Source organism: Enoplosus armatus, chromosome 14 (assembly GCF_043641665.1).
Source record: "Enoplosus armatus isolate fEnoArm2 chromosome 14, fEnoArm2.hap1, whole genome shotgun sequence".
NCBI lineage: Eukaryota > Metazoa > Chordata > Actinopteri > Centrarchiformes > Enoplosidae > Enoplosus > Enoplosus armatus.
Window position 1 is genome coordinate 6,353,687 of NC_092193.1, and position 22,250 is coordinate 6,375,936.

The 22,250-nt window shown below is 41.3% G+C and overlaps 2 protein-coding genes across 2 annotated transcripts in view; both read right to left on the minus strand.

Moving 5' to 3' along the window:
- epb41l3b (erythrocyte membrane protein band 4.1-like 3b) overlaps positions 1-14,577 on the minus strand; it is a 51,305-nt gene extending 36,728 nt beyond the window's left edge. Inside the window, exon 1 of the mRNA XM_070919511.1 lies at positions 14,441-14,577. The gene's annotated coding sequence lies outside the window, so the exon portion shown is untranslated. The remainder of the gene's footprint in view (positions 1-14,440) is intronic.
- Positions 14,578-16,805: 2,228 nt separating this feature from the next.
- On the minus strand, positions 16,806-18,454 carry LOC139297072 (transmembrane protein 200C). Its single transcript, XM_070919658.1, has one exon. The coding sequence runs from the start codon at positions 18,452-18,454 to the stop codon at positions 16,892-16,894; it is 1,563 nt and encodes a 520-aa protein (XP_070775759.1). The 3' UTR covers positions 16,806-16,891.
- Positions 18,455-22,250: the final 3,796 nt, after the last annotated feature.

The following is a 22,250-nucleotide window of genomic DNA, read 5'->3' on the forward strand; positions in this document are numbered from 1 at the left end:
TCATCTTACATTGTAGTTAATTTAATCTCTTTGGGTTTTGGATTGTTGGTCGAACAAAACAAGACATTTGAAGACATCACCTTGGATTTTAGGAAACTGTGATGGACATTTTTCACAGTTTTATGATATTTATAGACCAAATGATTACTTGATTAATCAAGAAAATAACAATCAGTTAGTTGCAGCCCTAGAATTTATAAATCTTTAAGACTTTTGCCAAACATCCTATATCTCCTGCATTTTTCCCCAAAGAGTTCAGAGTTAAAACTAGTTGCCACCTCTCCTGCTGTCCAATCCAATCTTTCTTGTTTCAACGGTGTGACACCAGCAACCATGTCTGTACCTGATCATCAGTCCACCTAAAGTGGTGCAACAAGCAGCACAAGGAACTAAGTCTGACGCTCTAGTGAGACTCTTCCTGTTTTTCTGTGAGAAATAGTAACAACATGTGATTGACCTAGCTAATATGCTACAAGCTAATGTTTGGCAGAAAGATAAAATTGGGCCTAAGACAGGTAGAAAATGTTCTTTAATAATATCTCACAGCTTAGCACAGTTGAGTCCTGCCCTTTGCAATTCAAGAAATTTAAACAACCCAGATCTGTTTTCTACCTCGGTGGGTTCAGCCAGGACATTCTCCAGCTCTGATGCAGCACAAACACAACGTGCACAGACACTTCTGGAAACTACCATTTCATTTAGAGAGCCAACATTGATGGTCAACCAATCCATAAAACAACCGCATAAAAGAAAAGTTCCTGTAAAGCTACAAAATGTCAAAAAGTAATGTTGGATAAAGACATATTCTGCATATATACCCAGTAGCCAGGTTATTAGGTACATCTGGATAAAGCTTATTCAGTCTAATACAACAGTCCTGCAATAAATGCTCCCTTCATGAAGGTTCAGTTTATGTTCTGTTTTAGCGAGGTGTTGATTCACTGTATGATGACTTTGGAGGATGTAGTTTGTGGTGCAGGTGAACTGTGCTGTGTTATACAGAGAGGTGTTTGTTATTTGGTCTACCCTCATTGATATGAATGGGGTGGAGAAAATAATAGAAATGATCGTGAAATTAAATCATCACCTCTCTAAAAGTGCGTCAACAAAAACTGAACATTATAACCTTCATGGATTTATTGCAGGACCGTTGTATTAGACTGCATTAGTTTTAGCTAGGTATAATGTAGAGTGTGTAAACCATTCATATCATCCACTGCTGAAAATGATGGAGGTCCATTTATGAGACTTCCATGAAAACAGCTGAATCAAAAATGTCTTTGCTCATTTGATTTTTTAATTTAGTAGCTGTTTTAGAGGACCCTCATAGACTGACGTGGGCGAGACACAGCAGCAGAGTTTGGAGAAGGTGGACTGGTAATGGGAAGGTGACTCCAAGCTGAGAGCATTTTTTTTGCTGAGGAGGCCATAAATCCTGTCAGCTTGCTGCGTTTACATTCTTGGCATTACTGTCTCTAGCGGTAAGACATTTAGGGATACAACAGACAACCCAGCTAACTTATTGTTATCTCAACTCGACTGTGCACTTCATTATGCGACGTGATCAGTGTGTCTTTGTTGGTGTACAGTCCAGGGTTGCTTTCCTTGAAAGAAACATCACCAATGTAACAATTCCTGAAATACATGTTTGCTGGAGTTAGCAGCTCTCAATCCAGTTGTACAGCTCCTGTGGACAAAGGGGAAATCCCCTGTTAATGTAAAAGATTAGAGCTAAATCTTGGTAGCTTGATGAAGAGCTAATAACTTTTTATACAGCGGCTAAGGCTGGCCAATAGGGATTAAGCATTTTATGAGATTAGCTATAGGTAATCAGTAAATCAGCTGTGACTTGATTACCAATAATGTCTGCAAGAGAGCATAATGTTAAAATGGAGGCTTTCGGTTGTTGACATCAGCTGGGACATGTCTACACCGCACTCGTCTTTTATAATTATTTTAGACAGTGTATGCTCATTGGGAAATACTCCAGCCTAGCCACAGGGATATATGCACTATTTAAATAGGACTGCAACTAATTGGTATCTTAATTTCCCAGAGCCCAAGTTGACATATTTAAATAGCTTATTTTGTCCAAACCAACAGTCCAGAATCCAAATATTATTAGTTTCATATCACAGAAGACATAGAAAACTAGAACCAGTAAAACCTAACACTTTTGCCAAAAAAAAACAATGACAGTTAATTCATTTTCTGTCGATTGGCTTATTGTTTCACCTCTATATTGTATTCTTTATGGCCTATTATGCCATTCAACAAGCAAATCTAATCACCTTTATTGACCTTTTACAAACAAAACTAATGAAAAGGAGGCTCTTTGCATTCATACGAGCCCCTTGTGTATTTTCATTATCAATTAATCTGCTGATTACTGTCTCAATTCATCATTTGGTCTACTATGTGTCACAAAATAGTCAGGATATCATCAATAAGTTACTTGTTTTGTTCTATGAGCAGTCCAAAACCCCAAAATATTCAGTTTACAGAGATATAAAACTTAAAAAAAATCTCATTTGAGGAGGTAGAACCAGAGAATGTTTTCGCATTAAAGAAATTATATAGTTAATTTTCAATAATTGAATAACTGTTGCAGCTATAAAAAGATATATTTCAACTATTAAAAATGTGCTATTGCATTCTGTAGGGGCCTATTCTATCTGTCAAAGAGCAGCTCCAGTTTGAGTGGGGAAAAAAACCCCATATCACCCTTGCTGACCTTTTACAGACAAAAACAATGAAAAGAGGCTGTTGCTGTTTACCTCTACATGACCCCATCGTGTCTCTTAGGTGCTCAGTAACAAGTTCACTGTGACGTAATCATGTTATTGTTAGTTTTCCTCTTATCAAGGGTCTCGGGATACAGGCTGTCATACAAATGTGCGATGTTGGGCTATAATAGCAAAGCTAATTTGAATTGGCTTGGTTTTATCCCTGTAAAGCTACACTATTCCTACAGAATGTGGGTTTGCTGATAGATCTTGATATTCATCATATGTATCAAGGAATGACAACAGTTTTTAAGCAAATGTGGGACCGAAAGATATCCCAACATACTGTTAACAGGTTAAAGTAAATTCAAAAAGGTGCCCTCTCAATGAATGGACTATGAAAGCCTGCAGACAAGGCCCACAACGTTGCTGCCTTCCGACGGTACTGCAACAACAGCTTACTGTGCATCTTAATTAAATTGTTAAGTCAGACTCCGGCCATTACGATTCCAGTGCCTTCAAGGATGTGGAGGATGCTAAAAAAAGAGGATCCAGACCAGTGCCATCCTGGCCCTAACCACGCCTACCGCACTGCAGATCAAAAACACCCAACTATGTCGTCTTAACGTCCGACAATGAAGCGGTTTTAATCCATTAATTGTACTCAAATGTTACCGTGTCGGTCGGTGACTCAGCGCTGTCCTCCCCAGATGTGAAATACGGAGGATTAAAAGGTTGGGGGGAAAAAGCCTCTATCGTGTTGTTTTCACCCACTTTCCGCCTCGAAAGTGGAGCACGTTAGCTTACTGTACCTTGAGCGGTTTGTGTCTTTGAAATATCCGTCTAAGCTTTGACTTTTCAAAATAACGGCCGCTTCAGACAGCCCATTCAGCAAAAAAACACAACATATCGCCACAACGTTAACGCACCGAGAGGCTAATATACAAAACAGCGGGATAAAGAGGTTAAGACCAGTGTTTCTGACACAGTTAGCCACGTCAAACTCGACTTCTCCGCCTGACTGAATACAGCAGAAGTGTATTTTAACGTTAATTATCTGTCATCGGCCGGAGGTGTTGTGGTCAGACGAGCAGTTACAAGGCAAGAGAGGAAATAATACAGACGAATTGTACAAACCGGGAAGCATGTCTCGTAAGACGGCCTCTGTGTAAGATTATTAGAGAGAAAGCGGCAAAATAAAAGGTTTTTATTACCAGGTAAACCGTCCTCGTTCAGCTGCTTAATGCGAGTTGCATTCGTAGTGGGCTTCTGTTTCCTGACAGCGGTGCTACTCTGCTGCAGTTCCCCCTCTCCACCAGCCTATCAAACTCCACTGTGCAGCTGAGAGTAGAATTGTGGGATATCAGGAGGACAGCCGGGGCATTATTTTAGCAGCCCCCCCCCAACACACACAAACACACACACCCCCAACATATGCACACACACACACACACACACACACACATACAGAGGATGGCAATTAATGGCACGAGGTTTGTTGTTTTACTGGGGGAAAGGCAGAGCTAGTGAAATGTGATTAAATGAAACTGAATCAGTGGTGGACTGTAACAAGGTACATTTACTCAAATACTGTACTCAACTACATCCGTGTGTCCTGTGGGCTTACAGGACACTGAAACAAAAATTGTAGGCAACTGTTTTTAATAATCGATTAAAAGTCATTTTTCAAGTTAAAATGACAAATCTCTCTGGTTCCAGCTTCTCAATTGTGAGGATTTGCAGCTTTTCTCTTTCTAAACTGAATGTCTTTGCTTTTTCAGATGCTGGTTGGACAAAACATGCAATCTAATCACTTTTATAATTATTAGTTGCAGCTCTTGACACCACAAATTAATATAAGCCGGATCCAGAATGCCACAGATACAGTTTCAAACAATACTACAAAACAAGTCCAAAACACAAGAAAACTAATTTAAAATCATTTTCAAATGTTCAGACCGTCATTGTCTACAACAACTGAACATATACTGGATAAGTCCAGAATACTAATTGAACAGTCCATCTGGTTTTCTTTTCCAGGCTTTTGAAACAAAGCAAACTTAAACACATCAAAACTGATTATTTATCTTTAATCATCAAAAGCTTTAATGAACTAACAAAATATGATGCGTTCCTATAGATTAAACTACTCTACAGTATGTAAAGTAGTTAACATTAGCTCGTCCTTGACCAGCCACAACGTAAACATGCTGTTTATGTGTTAAGGCGTCAGTAACAATAATCCAGTAATATAATATAACACTAACTAGGAGCCATTCTGCTGCATAATGAGTGCTTTTACATTTTGCTGCTAATACTTCTACTAGATAATGAAGTATTTTTACATGCTGAGAACCTGGATACTTCTTCCATCACTGAACTGAATATAGTACAAAACACTAGAAGTGAATTTCAAAGACTTACTGACTGTATGCGCCCAGTCTGGAGTACTTTCTCATATTCTCCAAATTGAAAAACATAATCCAAGACATATTAAAACAAGCCAATAGTGAGCACATGAACATACTGACACACGTGCACCCTCCTCTAGGTTCATACATGTGGGCGTGCGTGCACAAATACAGACATAAAAGCATGTTTTTAATTAGTGTCTGGGTTGTTCCCTCCAGGGATTTGTGGGTTTTGCCTCCTAGTGGGAACTTGACCCAACTCACCCATTTGACTTTTATTTCATCTAATTGCTTTCATGCTCAAGTAGTATACCACATGCCAACACTTACTGTACGCTGTGCAAATGTAAAAACACACAGTCATGCACATTACGGCTTCGGAGAATTTTCTTCTGCAGTCGTACATGAATTCCCTAAATAGTGACAGGCACATAGCAGGCATGCTTTGCAGATAGTGGAGGGTAAATGTAATAACACACACAGTGCAACTCTTATGTACAGCAGCCAGACAGCTGGCTCCTCATTCAGCTTCTGGCTAATTGTAGCACAGCTCATAAAACAATCTCAATGACAACAACAATTAATGTTTTACATTGAAGATATGTAATTCACACTGCAAGGGTGATTTAGCTACTTCACGTGCAAGTTTGAATTCCTAAAACGCCAACTTCAGTAGAGAGTGAGGTTTAGAGCTGCAGCAGCTTAACAATAGATGTAACAAAATATTCCTGTTACCCTCGATGCTGGGAGGAGAAATAATAGCTGAGGAGGGCTGTAAGAAGGATAGTTTTCTTACAGTGGCACTGTAACAACTCACTGCTGAGTCTAATGTGACAGCTCCATTAACCATAGAAGGCCTAAGAATGTGTTTTTACTTAGGTGACAATATGACGAGAGGCAGCCGTATAGGTTCAACGATCTTTATGGTAAAAGTACTTGGTTGTTGTGACCACTTAATACTACTACTTCTACCATTTCTCAAAAGTTAGATTCTTTCACTTCCCCTCTCATTTCTTGTTTTTAAAGCACAGGCACTATTATAAATGATAAACCTTCCTTAGAATCCAACAACAAATTGACATGAGAATCACCACAATGCGTCTCTTATAATACATACTGTACAACAACAACTAACTGGGATGTCTGCTCTCTGCACAGCCAAACAATAGTTATCTACATTTAGAGCAGGTGGAGTCTGGCGCAGTATTGTAGTATGACCCGACTCATCGTCTGAGACATTGCTCATCTCGGCCTGTCTGGCCCGTGGGTGGTGACCGTGCTTCTGTGATGCAGTAAACAGTCTTAGATTGGAAATAAAGGGTTTCACACTAGCTTGTCTCCAAAGGAAACATCAACGCTGACATACAGGCATTGTTAAAAACAGCTAATTGCAATGGAGCTTTAATTTGTGAATGTTTTTAGTTATTTTTATGACTTCTGCAGATATGAAGTCAGGACAGTTTCATCTCTAAAGCATGTTTCAAGGTGCTTTACAAAAACAAACCTACTGTACTGAAGTCTGGCTAACGAAAAGCGAATGCAAGAATATACAGCGGTGACATTTTTGCGTTTCAGCAGCCTTTCTTTCAGTCGTCCATCTCACGTGCGTCTGACAGAACAGATACGCTTCTATTTTAAATCAACCCGTAACGGCTTGCTTTTGTAAACGCAACCCGAAGTATATTTTTACACTTCAAGTCTATTTCCTTGCTTGCGAGTGCTGTCGAGACGCAGATGACCTACACTCAATACTGTGCTTGAACGCATCCTGTGTAGATACAGACAAAAAGACTGAAGCTAATGTGCTGCTTTCGCTACGCAGGCTGTGTAGACATTGTGTAAAGGCACAACACCATAGCCAAGCAATGTGCACATCTAAATAGAATGTAGCCATTATAAATTTTAGCCTTTTAAGGTTTATGTGGCACATCTAGCAAAAACAGATGAACTTCCCCCCGAAGTCTAATATTCACTAGTATTTAAGGCCTTGTTTCATGAGAAAACTATTTGGCTCTTCATCTACTGTCTGACTTTCTTCATCAGTCACTTGTTTACTTCAGCTGTAGTCCATTTTGCTGGTGTGCAGTTGGCTCGTTTGACCTCTTGTGCTGAGAAGCTGCTGCTCACAGTTTTATAATCAATGGCATTGTTTTGGTGAGCTAATAGCTGATGAAAGCTGCAAAAAAGCATGTGAAGTGTTTTCAGTGGTATCGGCAGTACTGGCAAAGCTTTCCAAAAAAAGAAAGAAAAAAAAGCCAGGACCGAGACAACTCCTATAAAGCAAAGGCAGTATGAAAAGTAGGTCGACGTTACTGTTTCAAAAATCACAATAAATTCCAGGAAAAGTCATTATGCAGATTGGAAAAGTACATATCCACTTAGCATTTCTGTGAACAGAAGCACTGGAATATGACAGTCAAGCATACTTCATTTCTATTTTCAATTCCTTTGATTAATGTGTAATATAAAAACAGGCAGCACACTCAGGCCTTCCTCTGAGAAAGTGAGTAACTGCTGACCAGTTTTATTGTTTTCCTGTCAGATGTAAAAAAAAAAAAAAAAAAAGGTATTGAACTTTGTTATCACATGTTTTCAGTTAATGTCTTCATTTTTCTTTTTAGATAATGTAATGATGACATCCTTCTTAGGAAAAATTCTCCACTGCACAGGAAGTGATGTGTTTATTACGTCATAGTATCACGCACTTTGTCAATGATCTATGGGAAGTTTAGATTAAATGGAAAAATGTAAGTCTTACAGATAACTGACGCTTTATGGAAATGTTTGCAGTAAAGGTTGACAGAAACATCAGGCCCAAAGCTCTTTACAGATATCTGACATTCTGAGTCCTCACTCTCTGTATGTATAAGGACTTGAAGATAAGTCTGAGTGCAAATCTATGACTCCTCAGAGCCTCCAGAGCAGCCCTTGGTCAGCAGAATGATTAATACCACGCAAGACAGACAACATGTGATCTCTGGACTCTACTTAGCTTATGTGGCTGCTTAACTCCTCACTTTTTTCTGCTGTGTACAGACACTTACTTCCTGTACAGCCCATCTGCTCCTTAACCTTAACCTTGAACTCAGCTAACCTTGAATGTGATTTCTCAAGTATTACAACATAAGGTTATTTTTTCCTTCTCATGCAAAATTAACGAGCAATACTGCCACTGTTGCTTATTTCACATGATTTTAAACTTTACATAGGAAGGAAGTTGTATTACACTGACCTCTCAGTTCAATTCAACTTAAGTACGTAAAATAATTTATTATTATTATTATTTCAAATCAGTACTTTATTTAAAGGTCATTCTGCAATGTCAAGTTTAAGGGGGAGCCTCAAATTCTAATCAGCAAATCCTGGTGTGTATGAGTATGTGTATATACTCCGTCTCTAAAATCAGTAACCTTATGAACCTCATTACAGAAATCCAATTTCCAGAACGAGCAAGTTGGCCCTTCATCAATACATAATTATATTGAAGCATGTCCCTTACAATACATGGGAAATCACCCATGTGATCCAATTAAAAAACAAAAACAAAAAAAACAAGGGGGGTGGGGGGCCCAAAACAGAATCACATTCCCATTTTGTCTTCAGGCTTTCGCACACAGAGACGCCATGACTTTACAGCACCCTCGCTACACTACATGATGCATACTACATTTGTGCTAATCTATGTTGTCCTGAAATAAAGTCATCTCTAATTAGGGCACTCTCCGGCTGATGCTTCAATCTAAAAAAAAAAAAAAAAAAAAAAAGTTCCATTGTCTAATATATGAATCCATTATTGAGAATGGAGCCTTCATGGCCATCATGTTAATCTCGGTCACAAATTGCACTTTGAACCGAATGAACTCCAAGTGAATTGGCTCCAGCTTTCTTTTTCAACCCTAACTAACCAAAGCCACCATCCCCTGCTGTCCTGCTCTACTCAGCTGTAAACGCCTTCACTCCCAAAGGGCTGCAGGTCAGCAAGCATACATGCCAAATTAGAGTCCGACTTTGACACCTCAAACTGGGCCAAAGCTCCCAGACCAAACCCTCTTATCTTGAGCACAACCTCGTCACACTACACCTCCTATTAAAATAGTCAGTCTTCTCCACTTTGGCTGCCTTTCATGTAAAGCCAAGGGTACAGACTGCAGATTAGTATGAAAAGGGATTATTTCTCAGAAGGTGAGGAGCACTCGCTTCATATTTTTTTTTTGTTGCATGTAGGAAGCACATCTTATCTTGAGGAATCGTAAATGTGGTCTGCATTTGTAACCTTTGGAAAGTCGGAGGACAGTGATTGTGCCCGTCAAGTGATTGCGGACAAGGCATTTTTAGAGAAAGGGAGGGGCAGCACATGTGTAACGTGTGGTAGGGAAAAAAAAAAACTGCAGCTGTATTTAGAATCACTCTTCCCTTTTCGAGGTTTCTATGGATATCAGTGTTTCAGCTTAGCAGAGCAATTTAAATAGCCTGACCTCCAAGCAGGAGGCTGATTTCATTTTGACAACATAGTCCACGATACTGGATCATGTCTTTTCTTTCTAAACCAAAAAGGACACAATATGTTTAATTAGATTTTTATGACTGATTTTTGATTCGTAAACCTAAAATAAAACAATATACAATATGTTAAAACAAGACTAAGAATCTACAGCCCTGCCATCTGCTCTGTGCTTTGAGTTAAATGCTTACATCATCATGCTAACAAGCTCACAATGACAATGCTAACAAACTGATGTCAAGCAGGTATTATGTTTACCGTGTTCACCATCTTAGTTGTGCATGTTAGCATATATCGGCCAATCTTGGTCAAAATAAAAAACAAATCAACCAAAGTATCATCGGCAGAGACGTCGTTACCAGCATCGACTAGCCTCGGCTGGGCTATAATGCATCTGTGTGTTTGCTGTGTTTAGTTAGATAATACTCGAAAAAAAAACTTTGGATAAACTTAAGAAAGGATAAAAGGAAGCTCAGTGCCTGAATGTTCCTAACAAAATAACAAAGCGGTATCAGTTTTTGGCAGGAAACAAAAGTTCCTTTACAATAACACATTTGAGGAGGACTTCAAAGAGAGCCCAGTCAGAGGCTAACCCCCCACTCTCCACTATAAATACCCTGTAACTGTCAAGGTGCCATCCCAGGAGCTGTAGCTTTATAAAAAGGCCAAGACAGCGCCATACTGCTCTCAAGTGATCGGGCAACACTGGGAGATAACAACACTCCCAATAAGCTTATCTCTCCTCTCAACAAGATTGAGTCATATGTGTTGTTATCTCTTATCTCAGCCCCCGAAGGCTTTAGTGATTGTAAGCAGCACTGCGCTCACGTGTGAAGTTCAGCTCACTGACTGAATGACTGTACACCTGAGGACAAGAAATCTGTGCTGATGGTTTCATTTGCATTTTATACTTTAGGCTGATACTCTTGATGTTATGGTAAAAATAACAAGAATCTGCTTATTATTATTTTTTCAATTAATCGCTTAGTCTAGGAAAAAATAAAAGCATATCACAATTTCTTTAGGGCCCAAGGCGACGTCTTCAAATTGCTTGTTTTGTTCGACCAACAGTCAAAAATGTTCTACATTAGATATCTACAATGAAATGTGGCAAAGAAAAGCAAATGTTTGCTGGATCCAGCTGGCATTAAAAGACACCTGAAACTATTAATCAATCATCAGTGTTTCTGTCAATAAACTAATCATTTCATTTATCTAAATATATTAGTTCCAGCCATGCAGATGCAAAAGATGGTGTCTTGGGAAAAGATTTAGGGTTAGGTTTTACATGAGTGGAATGCCAATCTGTTATTGTACTATTGATTTTAGAGCTGAAACAATTAAGCCTTTAATCAATTAGTCAATGAAGATAACATTAATTGACAACTATTTTGATAATAGATTACCTGTTTCAGTCATTTTTCAAGCAAAAATGTCAAAATTTCACTGGTTCCAGCTTCTCAAATGTGACTATTTGATGCTTCTGTTTCATACATGATAATAAACTGAATATTGAATGATTTTGCACTGTGGGTCGGATAAAACAACACATTTCAAGATGTTAACTCGGGTTTGGGGATATTGTGAAGGGCATTTTTCAACAAAACGATCAACTGATAAATTGAAAAAACAATTGTCAGATTAATTGATAATAAAAATAACTGTTAACTAGTTTTAAATACTGTGTTTGCCACAGAGTAAAACATTATGCAAAATGGTATGTCGCTTCCTAAGAAGTGAAAATAATGTGGTTTAGATTTTAAAAAATGTTGTAAGAACGATGAAAAGAATGTGATTAGTTTTAAATGTATTGTTAAAAGGCAGGTAATGTATGAACAATTGACTACAGAGAGAGAAAAAGGTATTTTTTTTTATTCCACTGGGAGTTTAATAATGGACCCAACGTCTTCATCATACAGTATGTGCACTGTAGGAAGCAGTGGGTTTAATGTAATAACTCAAAACTTGGCTCAGCCCTTTTATTCCAAAGATTGTCTATAGAAATTACTTTACTCCAACCTTTGCATGTCTTATCACTAAATCGTGATAATGGCAGAAATTTGCAGACTATTTCTTTTAACCTTTAATCCCCATTTCTGACTTCACACACTCACACGGCTCTTTCATATCCTTCATTTTGTCAAACACAGCACAATGAGTCACAGCATCAAAGCGCATCAGGTAAAATAATGTCCTCTCCTCCAGGACAATGCCAGTGCCGTTGATCATCAACTGAACAGACAGTGGTATTGATTTAAATTCCTAAGATGAATAGTCAGAGATAGTCTTCATCACTGGCTACATTACATCAAAACAGCCTGTCCTGTACAGCCTCTTAGAGCCTGCAGCGGTTCAAGCAATAACTGTGAGCATGAATGACTCTTTCCTTGAACTCAGAGAGAAGATTTAATCTTGTTATGTCATCCTGTATGAGGTGCAGAGGCGCCTGAAAGACAGTAAGGAATGAAATAACATTCGAAAGGGAATTTCTAGGAGGAACACATTCCCTGATTCTGAGCAAAGGTCATTGGGGTCACAAGATGTTCTCTACTGTAGGTCACAAAAACTGGCCTTACATTACAAACATTAAGCCTGATGAAATATACAGTTTTGGTGTTGCATTCCAGTCAAAGTCAGATTTTGGAAATTCCCCTCTGCTTGCCCATAATTACAACCTTCCTGAGTTCCAGTGGCCTGGCTTGGAAAAACCAGGCAAGAAACATGGTGACCCACAAAATACACTTTCCCCATGCTACAGCTGGTATCACGTAATTTACAGTATGTATGACAGTGTTTACTAGCTAATCTGTAAGTGCAACTTCCCATTTTGAATTCACAGTCAAGTGATTATGACGAACAGTGTAGCATTTCCATCGTATGCTGCCAGCTAACGTGCTGGGAAACATCAGCATCCTGGAAACCTCTTGTTTGGAAATAACGCCTCTGTTTCCTACGTGGAATTCCACCTTAAGTAGGCCCCCAATCAGCTTCTTACTATGTGACAGGATCCTAGAAGAACACCTTTTTACTGACTTGTAAGACTATACTATAATAATACCTTTGTTTTTACTTCGGTGTTGCTTTTTTAGTCATGAATATTGACTAAAATGTATATTGTGATGACAAAGAGAAAGGGGACGCTCGTAGTGATGAACCTGTAGACAATTATCACTTGAATCTGTACCCCCCCCTCGGCTTTACAGAGCTTCATATCGAGTTTCAGCTCATTGTTTAGCTGTCCAAGCCGCAACTTTACTCTATTGGTTCACTCAACAAGCTCTAAAAACCCACCGTACATGACCTGCTCAGCACCAAGCGGCAGTCTGACATGCTCAGCAATTAGCTGGTGAACATAGTGAAGCATTTAGCAACTAAACAGCCGAATATCTCCCTCAGGTGTTGGTGGTAGAGACCACAAACAGAGCTAAAAGAGTAAATGTTGAACTTATCAGTTGGACACAAACACAACTCCAAATTAATGATAATGCTGCACCGGAACTTGTGTAAATAAGCAACTATTTCCTAACAAGTTTAAAAGTTATTGCAGTTTAAGATTTGATGTCAAGTTTTCAGGGCCTTTCTGGCTTTGTGAGAGAGTTTCAGTTATACTGAATTACTGTTTCAAGGAGGAATCAAACGTTTCTTTCTGGAAATCAACCGCCTTTGCACATAATATAATAATATCTTGTATGGGAGGAACAACTCTACCTCCTCTGCCTAAAACATTTTCCATACTCGGGTCTCTTCAAGACAAGTAACTCAGTCATGGCAACAGCAGAAGTACCAGCTCAGCAAATACTTCCAATCATCTATTCATGAACACCTTACAGGGAAACGTGCAGGACTATACACGCCACCGCCAGCCAATGAACATGACAAGTCCCATGGACTTTGCCCAGCCTTATCTCCCTGGTCCTGTACATTCACCTTCATCATTCAACTTCATAAAGCTGCTAAAACTGCCAAACTGTAGGAACGACCATGTGGCACTATAAAAAGCAATAGTCCATCTTAAAAATATCCAATAAGAGTTAAATTACAGCCATATGGACCCTATGACATAACAGACTGATAAAAACGACCATGCAGTAAAGTTTAAGTACCTCTTTTAGTCTATATGTACAGTTGAGAGAGAGAGAGAGAGCTAGCTCTTCCTTCATTGATTCATGCACATTTCTATTTTGGGGAGAATACAAGCGGAAACACATGCTGTGAGGACTTCCCATCCTGAACTGTCTGCCAGTGCCCAGCAAACTTTTGATCAGGTGTGTGTGTGTGTGTGTGTGTGTGTGTGTGTGTGTGTGTGTGTGTCAAGGAAAACTAGTTGTGTTTGCTCAGCAGTTATTAGAAGAAATGAGTTAAGAAACCGCCCGAGAAAAATGCTGATACAGACCTCAGACATGTCACCATGACACCGGCACACAGTCAGCATGTTCAGAGGGGGTTCTGACCAAATGTCACAGACAAATTTGAACATTTTTAAAACGCCAGAACAGCCAAGGAGGTAGTGATTTTCACTTTTAAACTGCTACACCAACTTGTTGTACGGCCCAGTATTGTTTTAAAGATTTTAAAGAATGAGGTAATGCAGCATTTGGGATTCCTCTAGTGACCCTTAACCCTTAAAATGACACTCCGGCCTTCTGTTTGACACTATAGCCCTTATTAGAGAAGCTGATGTCTCTTTTATCCAGTCAGAAAAATGTCTGTGCTGCACACCTCTTTATCTAATATGTGTGAACAGCCTCATTTTTAAAAAGGTGTTAGACTTCCCTCTTTTGTGAATGAACTCTTGCACTCACCATTTTCACATTCCAAGTCACCGGAGGAGCGGCAGCAGGTCACGGTGTGTTGGAAACCCCGGTGTTAGAAACAGAAAGACACATGGGGAAATGAAACAAAACATTACTGAGTGGACACACGTCGTGTCAGATTCTGGATATCACCTTTCAAACATGTTAACAACCCTAATGCTCCCCAAATCATGCAAAAACTCAACCTACTACTGATATATACAGAAGTGACAAACTGCGCACAAACAACTGTTATTAAACACCACCGAGCACTTTACCTGACTCTTCTGAGAAGAAAAACACTCCCTAAACACCAACACCAGTGTGTGTGTTACCGGAGACCAGGAATCCCAACGCGGGGCTCGTCCGGGTGAAAAGGACCAGACACCTGTAAGCGCCTGCTTTGGCAAACCTTCCCGGAGACGGACCGTGCTAACCCCGCCCACCCCCCCGTCTGAAAAAAACCGCCCCCATACTACTCTTATACTGGCACGCCCACGATGACGACTCACCCAGTATAGTCTCGGTGCCACCTGGTGGTGGTTTACAGGAAGAGGGGCCATGCTTGACGATAATCGCTGTGTCACATGACCACTAGATGGCGTTGTTAGGCTGAGCTGCATCAGATGCTTCATGATAAGTCTGCAAAGATGACTCAATTTAACTTGTAGGTAATGTTGACCACATATATTGTATTTATGTTACTTAGGTAAAAGTAAGAAAGTATTATAAGCCAAAAAAACTCATTATTATTACTCATTATGCTATTTATATAGTTTATTACCCTCATATTTTTAAGATGCCAGTTTATTAGGTACACCTAGCTAAAATGAATGCAGGCTGTTACAACAGTCCTGCAATACATCCCACAGTTATGAAGGCTATAATCAGTTGTTGTTGAAACTGCTTTGGAGAGGTGTTGATTCAACTTTATTGTCATGTTTGAGGCTCCGTAATGAAGGGAGGATTTATTGCATGGCTGTTGTATTAGGCTGTATTAGTTTAGCTAGGTGTGCCTAATTAGCAACTGAGTGTACTTTGTATGTTAAACATAAACCTGCAAAGTAATTAAATGTAGTGCAGTAAAGCGTATAATATTGCCTCCGAAATGTATTGCGTAGAAGTATGAAATAGCATAAAATGGAAGAACTCAAAAAGAGTACAAGTACCTTATAATTGCACCTAAATACTCTACTTGAAGTTCTTTCCGCCACAGAAAGCTATGTGCAAAGTATTTGCACAACAATATGCACATATGTGGTGTCATATTCAGAAGAAACACATACAAACGGGGGCAAATTAAAGGATAATCCTGAATAAATAAGTGCAGAAACATAATGAATGTAGATGATGTGAATCATATGCTATTTGCCTTCGCAGTCACCAGATCTCAACCCAGTTGAACAACTTTGGGATATTTTGGAGCCACATACAGTATTTCGTTTTTTTCCTTTAATTTGTCGCCCATCCGAATCAGCAGATAAGCCTCAGCTGATGTCTATTGTTTTTAAATAGTGAAGCCAGTGATTCAAAAGACTGTTGTAAACATCACTTACAGCTTGCTGGTCTCAGTTCAGTTAGCACAGATAATGTTAACATCAATACCACTGCAGTCCTTCCCAGTAATGAGAAGTGCAGCTAAAGTGCAGGAGAACAGATACCATCTGTAGGTTTGCCACACACTTAATCACTCACAGTCCAACGTTTTTTCATCTTTTTAATTTCATTTAATGCTGATAATGTGCTGTATTTGGAGCAAACACACTGTTTTGCATTCGCTGCATATAATCTAATATCACACAAGGACGCCTATTAGACCGACAGGAGGTGTTACAGTCAAGTTTATTCAACCATGAATGTTTTATATAAACAAGTGTGCACAGAGGGGAAGACCTTGTCCTCAAGGTCCCGATCCTAAACCAAACGTCTACCTGAGATTCAATTCAATTCACCTTTTTCACGTGGTATTCACACAACAATGTAGAGAAACAATTCTAGACTATTTAGTTTTCTGTGGCATATGTTGATGCTACAGTACAACATGTCGGACAGTAGTTCTCAGTGACAGTTTTGGCAATTCTACAAGCTACAATGTTTGCCCGACTGTTATACAAAAGAAAAGATAAAACTCAGATCACATTTTCTTTTCTTTTTCTTTTTTCTCTCTTTTTTTTCTTACAAATCTTTACTAAATCTTCTTACAAGTCTTTAGTATTGCTCTTGCTACATTGAAAAAATAGAAAAATTACATCTGAATATTGAGCTGTGGATGTGGTATTTATAAAGCGCCTTGCTCTTGAGTGTTCATGGCTATGTTTCAATAGTCCTTTAGCTGCTTACGCTCCACGTTTCCTGTCCTCTGTAATGGCCGGCTTCACATCAGCAATCAGAGAAGAAGGATTGAAGCAAAGAACAAGACATCAAAGAGTTTTCAGAGGCTCATCAGCAAAAAATATGAGTCTAGGACTCTGCAGAGGTGCTGGGTGTCACCAGACCGTCCTCTCCCTGAGCTTCTTCCTCTGCCGCTGCTGCTGCGCCCGTTGCTACTTCCTGTTCGGTGGCCACTAAAGAAGTGTCTGTGTCGGGGGCTTCGAAGGACTCGCCCCCCAGGTCTGTCAGTTTGATGTAGCCCTTACTGTTGGAGCGCTCCAGACGAGGGCAGCTGAAGCGCCTGGCTCTGTCGCCTTGACGACACACAGACACAGACAGGCTGCAGCGGCGCGCAGACCTGGGCTGATCCGTGAGGGAGTTGAGCGACAGCCGTGACCCCATCGCCCTGGCAACAGGTGATGGAGGAAACAGCTGGGTCCACTGTGGTTGAGGTTGAGCCTGTGGCACCCCCTGTTGGCCAGCTGTGTCTGTGGTTATTTCCTCGTGGCTCTGATGGGGCGGTGGGGAATCCATTGTCGAGGCGTCCTTCTCCTTGGCGTCCGCCTCGTCAGTCTGGCCGCTGCTGGCTTGTCCTTCCTCTCTAATGGTTTCAGCAACGGCCTCAATAATGACCCCTTCCTCTGAGCGTCCCTCTGCCTCCACTCTCTCAGACTCCTCCACCTCACAGTTGTTCAGTTTGATCACAGGGAGGGTGAAAGCGTTCACAGAGGAGGTGACGATGGAGGTGGTCTCCCACTGTCGGGGCTGTGGGGCCTGCTCGCTGCTATTGCTGTAGTCTTTGTAGATACTGTAGACAGTGTCCGTGAAGGTCTGGACATCTCTGGACCAGCTACGAGGCCTGCTAGCCAACGACGGGCGTCTGAACACCTCATCGGCGCCTGACTCGCCCAGGAAACCGAGTCCAGTGGAGGGCCAGGAGCTGCGAGTCAGCATCCCGCTTGCAGGGAATGATCCCGATGGGCCCTCAGCGTTCCTGGACTGAGTGTAGTTCACCAAACCATTCAGAGGCGAGTACTCCTTTGACCGTATGCTGTGTAGATCTATAACTGTGGAGTAGATGTCCCTTAGGTTGATGATTTTGGTTTTCTTGTCTCGGTTTTCATGGAGGACTGCGTTGGCGCAGATGAAGAGGAAAATGCCGATGCCCATCACCAGCGGTCCGAAGACTTTCAGATTGTCTGAGTACAGGTAATTATCCAGGAAGTCACACAGGAAGCCACAGTGACGGGAGGGGTCGGGGGTGCTGCTGTTAGAATGGCTCTGGTTGGATACATCAGTCTGGCCGGAGGGAGGCTTAGCACGGGTCAAGTTAGAGGAAACAGGTGGGCTTTTGGAGTAGCTCATCCTGTTGGTGTGGTATGCTCCAGTTCTGCGGCGCTCCTGGTACTCCTGCTGGTTCTGGCTGGGCCAGTAGCCCAGTACAGCCATGGAAATCCCCACCATGAGAACTATAACTCCGACACCAGCCACCAAACCGGCTGGGGAGAACAGGTTGAGCTTCCCCTTCACCACCACCACATCGTTCTTCTTCTTTTTCTTGGATTTCCGCTTCCTCTTGTTTTCCGCTCGGTTTTTAGAGCGGAGGGAGTCCTGGCGCCTGTTCATGCGCAGCAGGCCACCTGTGGCTATCATGGTGGCGATTGGACAGCAGGCTTGTCACTCAACCTGCAAGGACACAAAATAGAAAAGAGAGAGCGTTAAGTTAATGATATACACGATAAGCAGAAGGTTTAGACGGTTAGAAACAGCCACCGAGTAAACATGTTCATTTCACTAAGAGATGACACATGTAATCCAGGTTGATTTTACATCCAAGGCTGGATTATCCACCAGACAATGTGGGTAACTAACCCTTAGGGACCACGATATAAACTGAAATGGCTTCAAGGTGTAAAAATCTAGTTTAAAGGGCTACCTTTAAAGCCACCAAAACCTGTCAGCTTCTTACTATGAGCGATGGGTCCAACATGAACACACACATTTCTGCCAAAGTTACAACAGTTTTGGTTAATTCACATGAGAGTTTATTCATGTATTCCTTTTTTCTCTCTGCTCTTCTTACTGGTTTGAAGTGGGCGGGACTGGAAAAAACATGATTTCATTAATTTCCAGGCACCAATCAGCAACACTTGAATCCAAATCTGATGGCAGTTTGTGGGTTGTTTGTCAATCAAATCTGATGGCAACACCCACACAGCAGTGGTGAAGCAGCTCAGCTGAATGTTTGAGTGTTAAACTCTGAATACCTGAAGATGTTTGTATTTTTCTTAACTTTGAAGTTCTTTTTTTAACTTTTTAGTCATGAATATTTAATGTTATAGAGAAATACTTAAGATCTGAGGCTACATTTTCAGGGGCTTTAATATCCCAGCGGAGGAACACTGGTTATTTTCTGAGGCGAAATGGGTTGGAAGAAAAAAGGGGAAGGGGCCCACAGCTCATTTTTGAACCAGGATCCACTAGCGGGTAATCCGGCCCCGTGTCCGAGATTATCCCACAGGTATATAGTATACACTGCTACTTTGCACCAAAGGCAGATGCAATGTTAGTCATCAGATGGTCACTAAAGATAACATCAATCTGCTGCTGCCGGATCTATAAATACAGTGATGTAAGCGAAACAGAGACAAATACCCAAGTTGACAGCAAAGAACAAGGAGCACTATTTATCTATGTTCAGCTGTGCCGGTGCGATATCAGCCCATGAAAATGTAATGTGTCCAGACAGGAGGCCAGCAGGCATGTTCTCTCCACCTCACTCTCGCTTCCTTAACTCTCTTTCTCTTTCTGCCTCTCCTTTTTCTCGCCACCAACACTCTCCCGCCTGCTTTCCACCCAAAATCCATTTCTCCATCAGCCGGCGCAGCTGTGCTCCAAGATGACAGCGTCCATCACATACACAGCACATCACAAAGGCATAATATATTGTTTGTACACCGACACGGTCTCTGCCACATCAGATGGTTTTGTATTTGTTTTTTGTTTCGTGCGGCATGATAGTAGAAGCTGTGGTCTAAAGGGCAATGAAGCCAGCGACACTTATCATGATTACAGACAGTCTGCTGATGAGTTTCAGCCACATGTGGTGAATAATAATCGCAAGATATGGCTGATTACTTAGACAGACTCTCCCTACTTGATTGTGCTGGTGGCTTGCTATTTGATTTGACTAATCACGCCTAATTGTGTGTGACTTAGGGCTTTGGTTCAGGAATAACTTATTCCACAAATTCCTTTCAGAGCAGCAGTTAATAAGCCGTTTTCAAAGGCTGTCCTGGGTGTTGATCTCACAGCCTCGACAGTCAAAATAAAGATGATGAAGGCCCTTAAATCGGTTCACGATTCAAGTTGTTACAGGCAGCTCCCACGGAAAGTAGTACACCGAGCTCTGCACCTGAGCTTCGGCAAACAACACACCGGTGCTCAGCTGCTGTTTATAGCGACTTTGTCCGTATATCACATCCAATAACCACTCAAATGCCTCCCGGGCGAGAGCAAGTCAACCCGCACTAAAACTGATAAAGCGTAGGCGGACGTCTCTCTCTGTTTGGAAAGAGAAGGGCAGCGCTAACGTGGACCAGAAGTGGGTGTGGACAAGTCGGGTCGTTTCTCTGTCTGCGGTGCTGAGCAGGAAACTGCCAACTGCTCGGTCTGTCTCCCAAAAGCTGCTGCCCGTCTGGCAGGATGGAGAGGAGGCCGGGGCTTTTAACGCTCAGTCCACCCAGAGCTGCGGGGGCTCATATTTTCGCGCAATGTTGCGTGAGTAATCGACTGTTGACATTACAGCGCATCTGTTTCCCTTCTGCTGGAAAAGCCCGTGAAGCAAATGCGAGCTGCTGTGAGAGTTGGACGGTGCCGTGAAAATATCCAGAGCCACGGCGACGCATCTCGCTCCAACACAAAGACTAACACTGATGTTTTTTTGGGGGCTCACAAGGTGCAGACAGATGACAAACATCCACACCTCCTCCACGGCCTGACGAAGCCCATGCTTTCATAACTAACACTACAACTCAGAGCGGCGTGGTAATGATTATACCTCCATCTAAACGACGCCAGCATCCGATTTGACTGACTAATCGGGATTTAATGGCAACATCACAGGTGTAAAAAAGTTTATCTGGATAAATAGATTCGCCTCTAAAATATTGGTATTTCCTCATTCTGCCACCTTTTTTTACTTTATGTCTCTCTCGTATTTGACAGATTATGTGTCAAATATCAGAGACAAACCGAAACATGTATATTAAATTGCAACAAAATCGTCATTTTCATCTCACGGATAAAAGTAAAAGGACAGGAGTGCGCATTGATCCAAGTCCAACGCCTCCCCGGCATCAAAACTCTTGTCCGTCGATGTAGTCGAGATAAAAATAATACTCCCCAACTAAACCTATCGGTCACACAATCAGAAAGACTTCCTAAACCCTGATCCAGCTCGACACAGCTACTATGAGGAGTCAATGTGGAATCAGACGCGACTATTAAACACAAAAGAGGCTCGGAGATTCAGCTGGAGGTGAAAACGCAGGAGATACACAGAAATGAAATCATAAAACAGCGAGTCTCTTACCAGAAATTGTGGCTTGAAAATCAAGCATCTTCAAAGGCGCACTCCTCGTTCAGCTGTGCATGTCGTGGTGCGCCACTTTGGTGCCAAGGCTGGAAGAGTGGTTTCCAGTTGAACGCAGACTCACAATAGACCGGCAGGGGCGGGCCAACTGCATTTCCATTGGTGGTGATTATTGGGCAACGTGGAAAAAAAAAGAGGGCTGCTCGGGACATTTATCATACTGTATGTTATCCTCCAAACGCTTCCTCATCTTTTTCCCTGCAGATTTTCTTACATGTCTGGACACAAAAACCAGATGGATTCAACTTGATTGTCTGTTACACAGATGCCAGTTTTTGTCACCGTCTATGGTTTTTGCACAATGGTCTGGAAATGTTTATGCCAGAAATAACAAAAGGCATGCACAGGCTACTTATTTGCATGTGCATACCTCTGATAAATACAATGCATTAATAAATTATGGGTTTCAAATTGCACATAGCGTACGTGAGGCCACAGAAAGGCACATCTGAATACACCAAATTCATCATCTCTTACATCATGTGCCTTCCACACCCCTACCTCTCCCCCTTGGGTTGCATTGCTATAATTGCCTGTATGCTGTGTTCCTATGTTCAACAAAATGAAATATGACAGAGTCCAGATGTGTTTCAGTGATGTGAGACTGGAGACAGAGGCAGCAGCTATACACTGGGCAGGGGAGGGGGGGCATAAACAAAGCTCAGTGCTGATGCTCCAGAGAGCTGCCTGAATTTATGACCCAGAAATGTGTTTTGTTTATTGCATAAATTAGTGGAAGGAACGGAGAAAACTCCAGTGTGCATGCCGCAGTCGGAGTCAAAGTATACACGGACA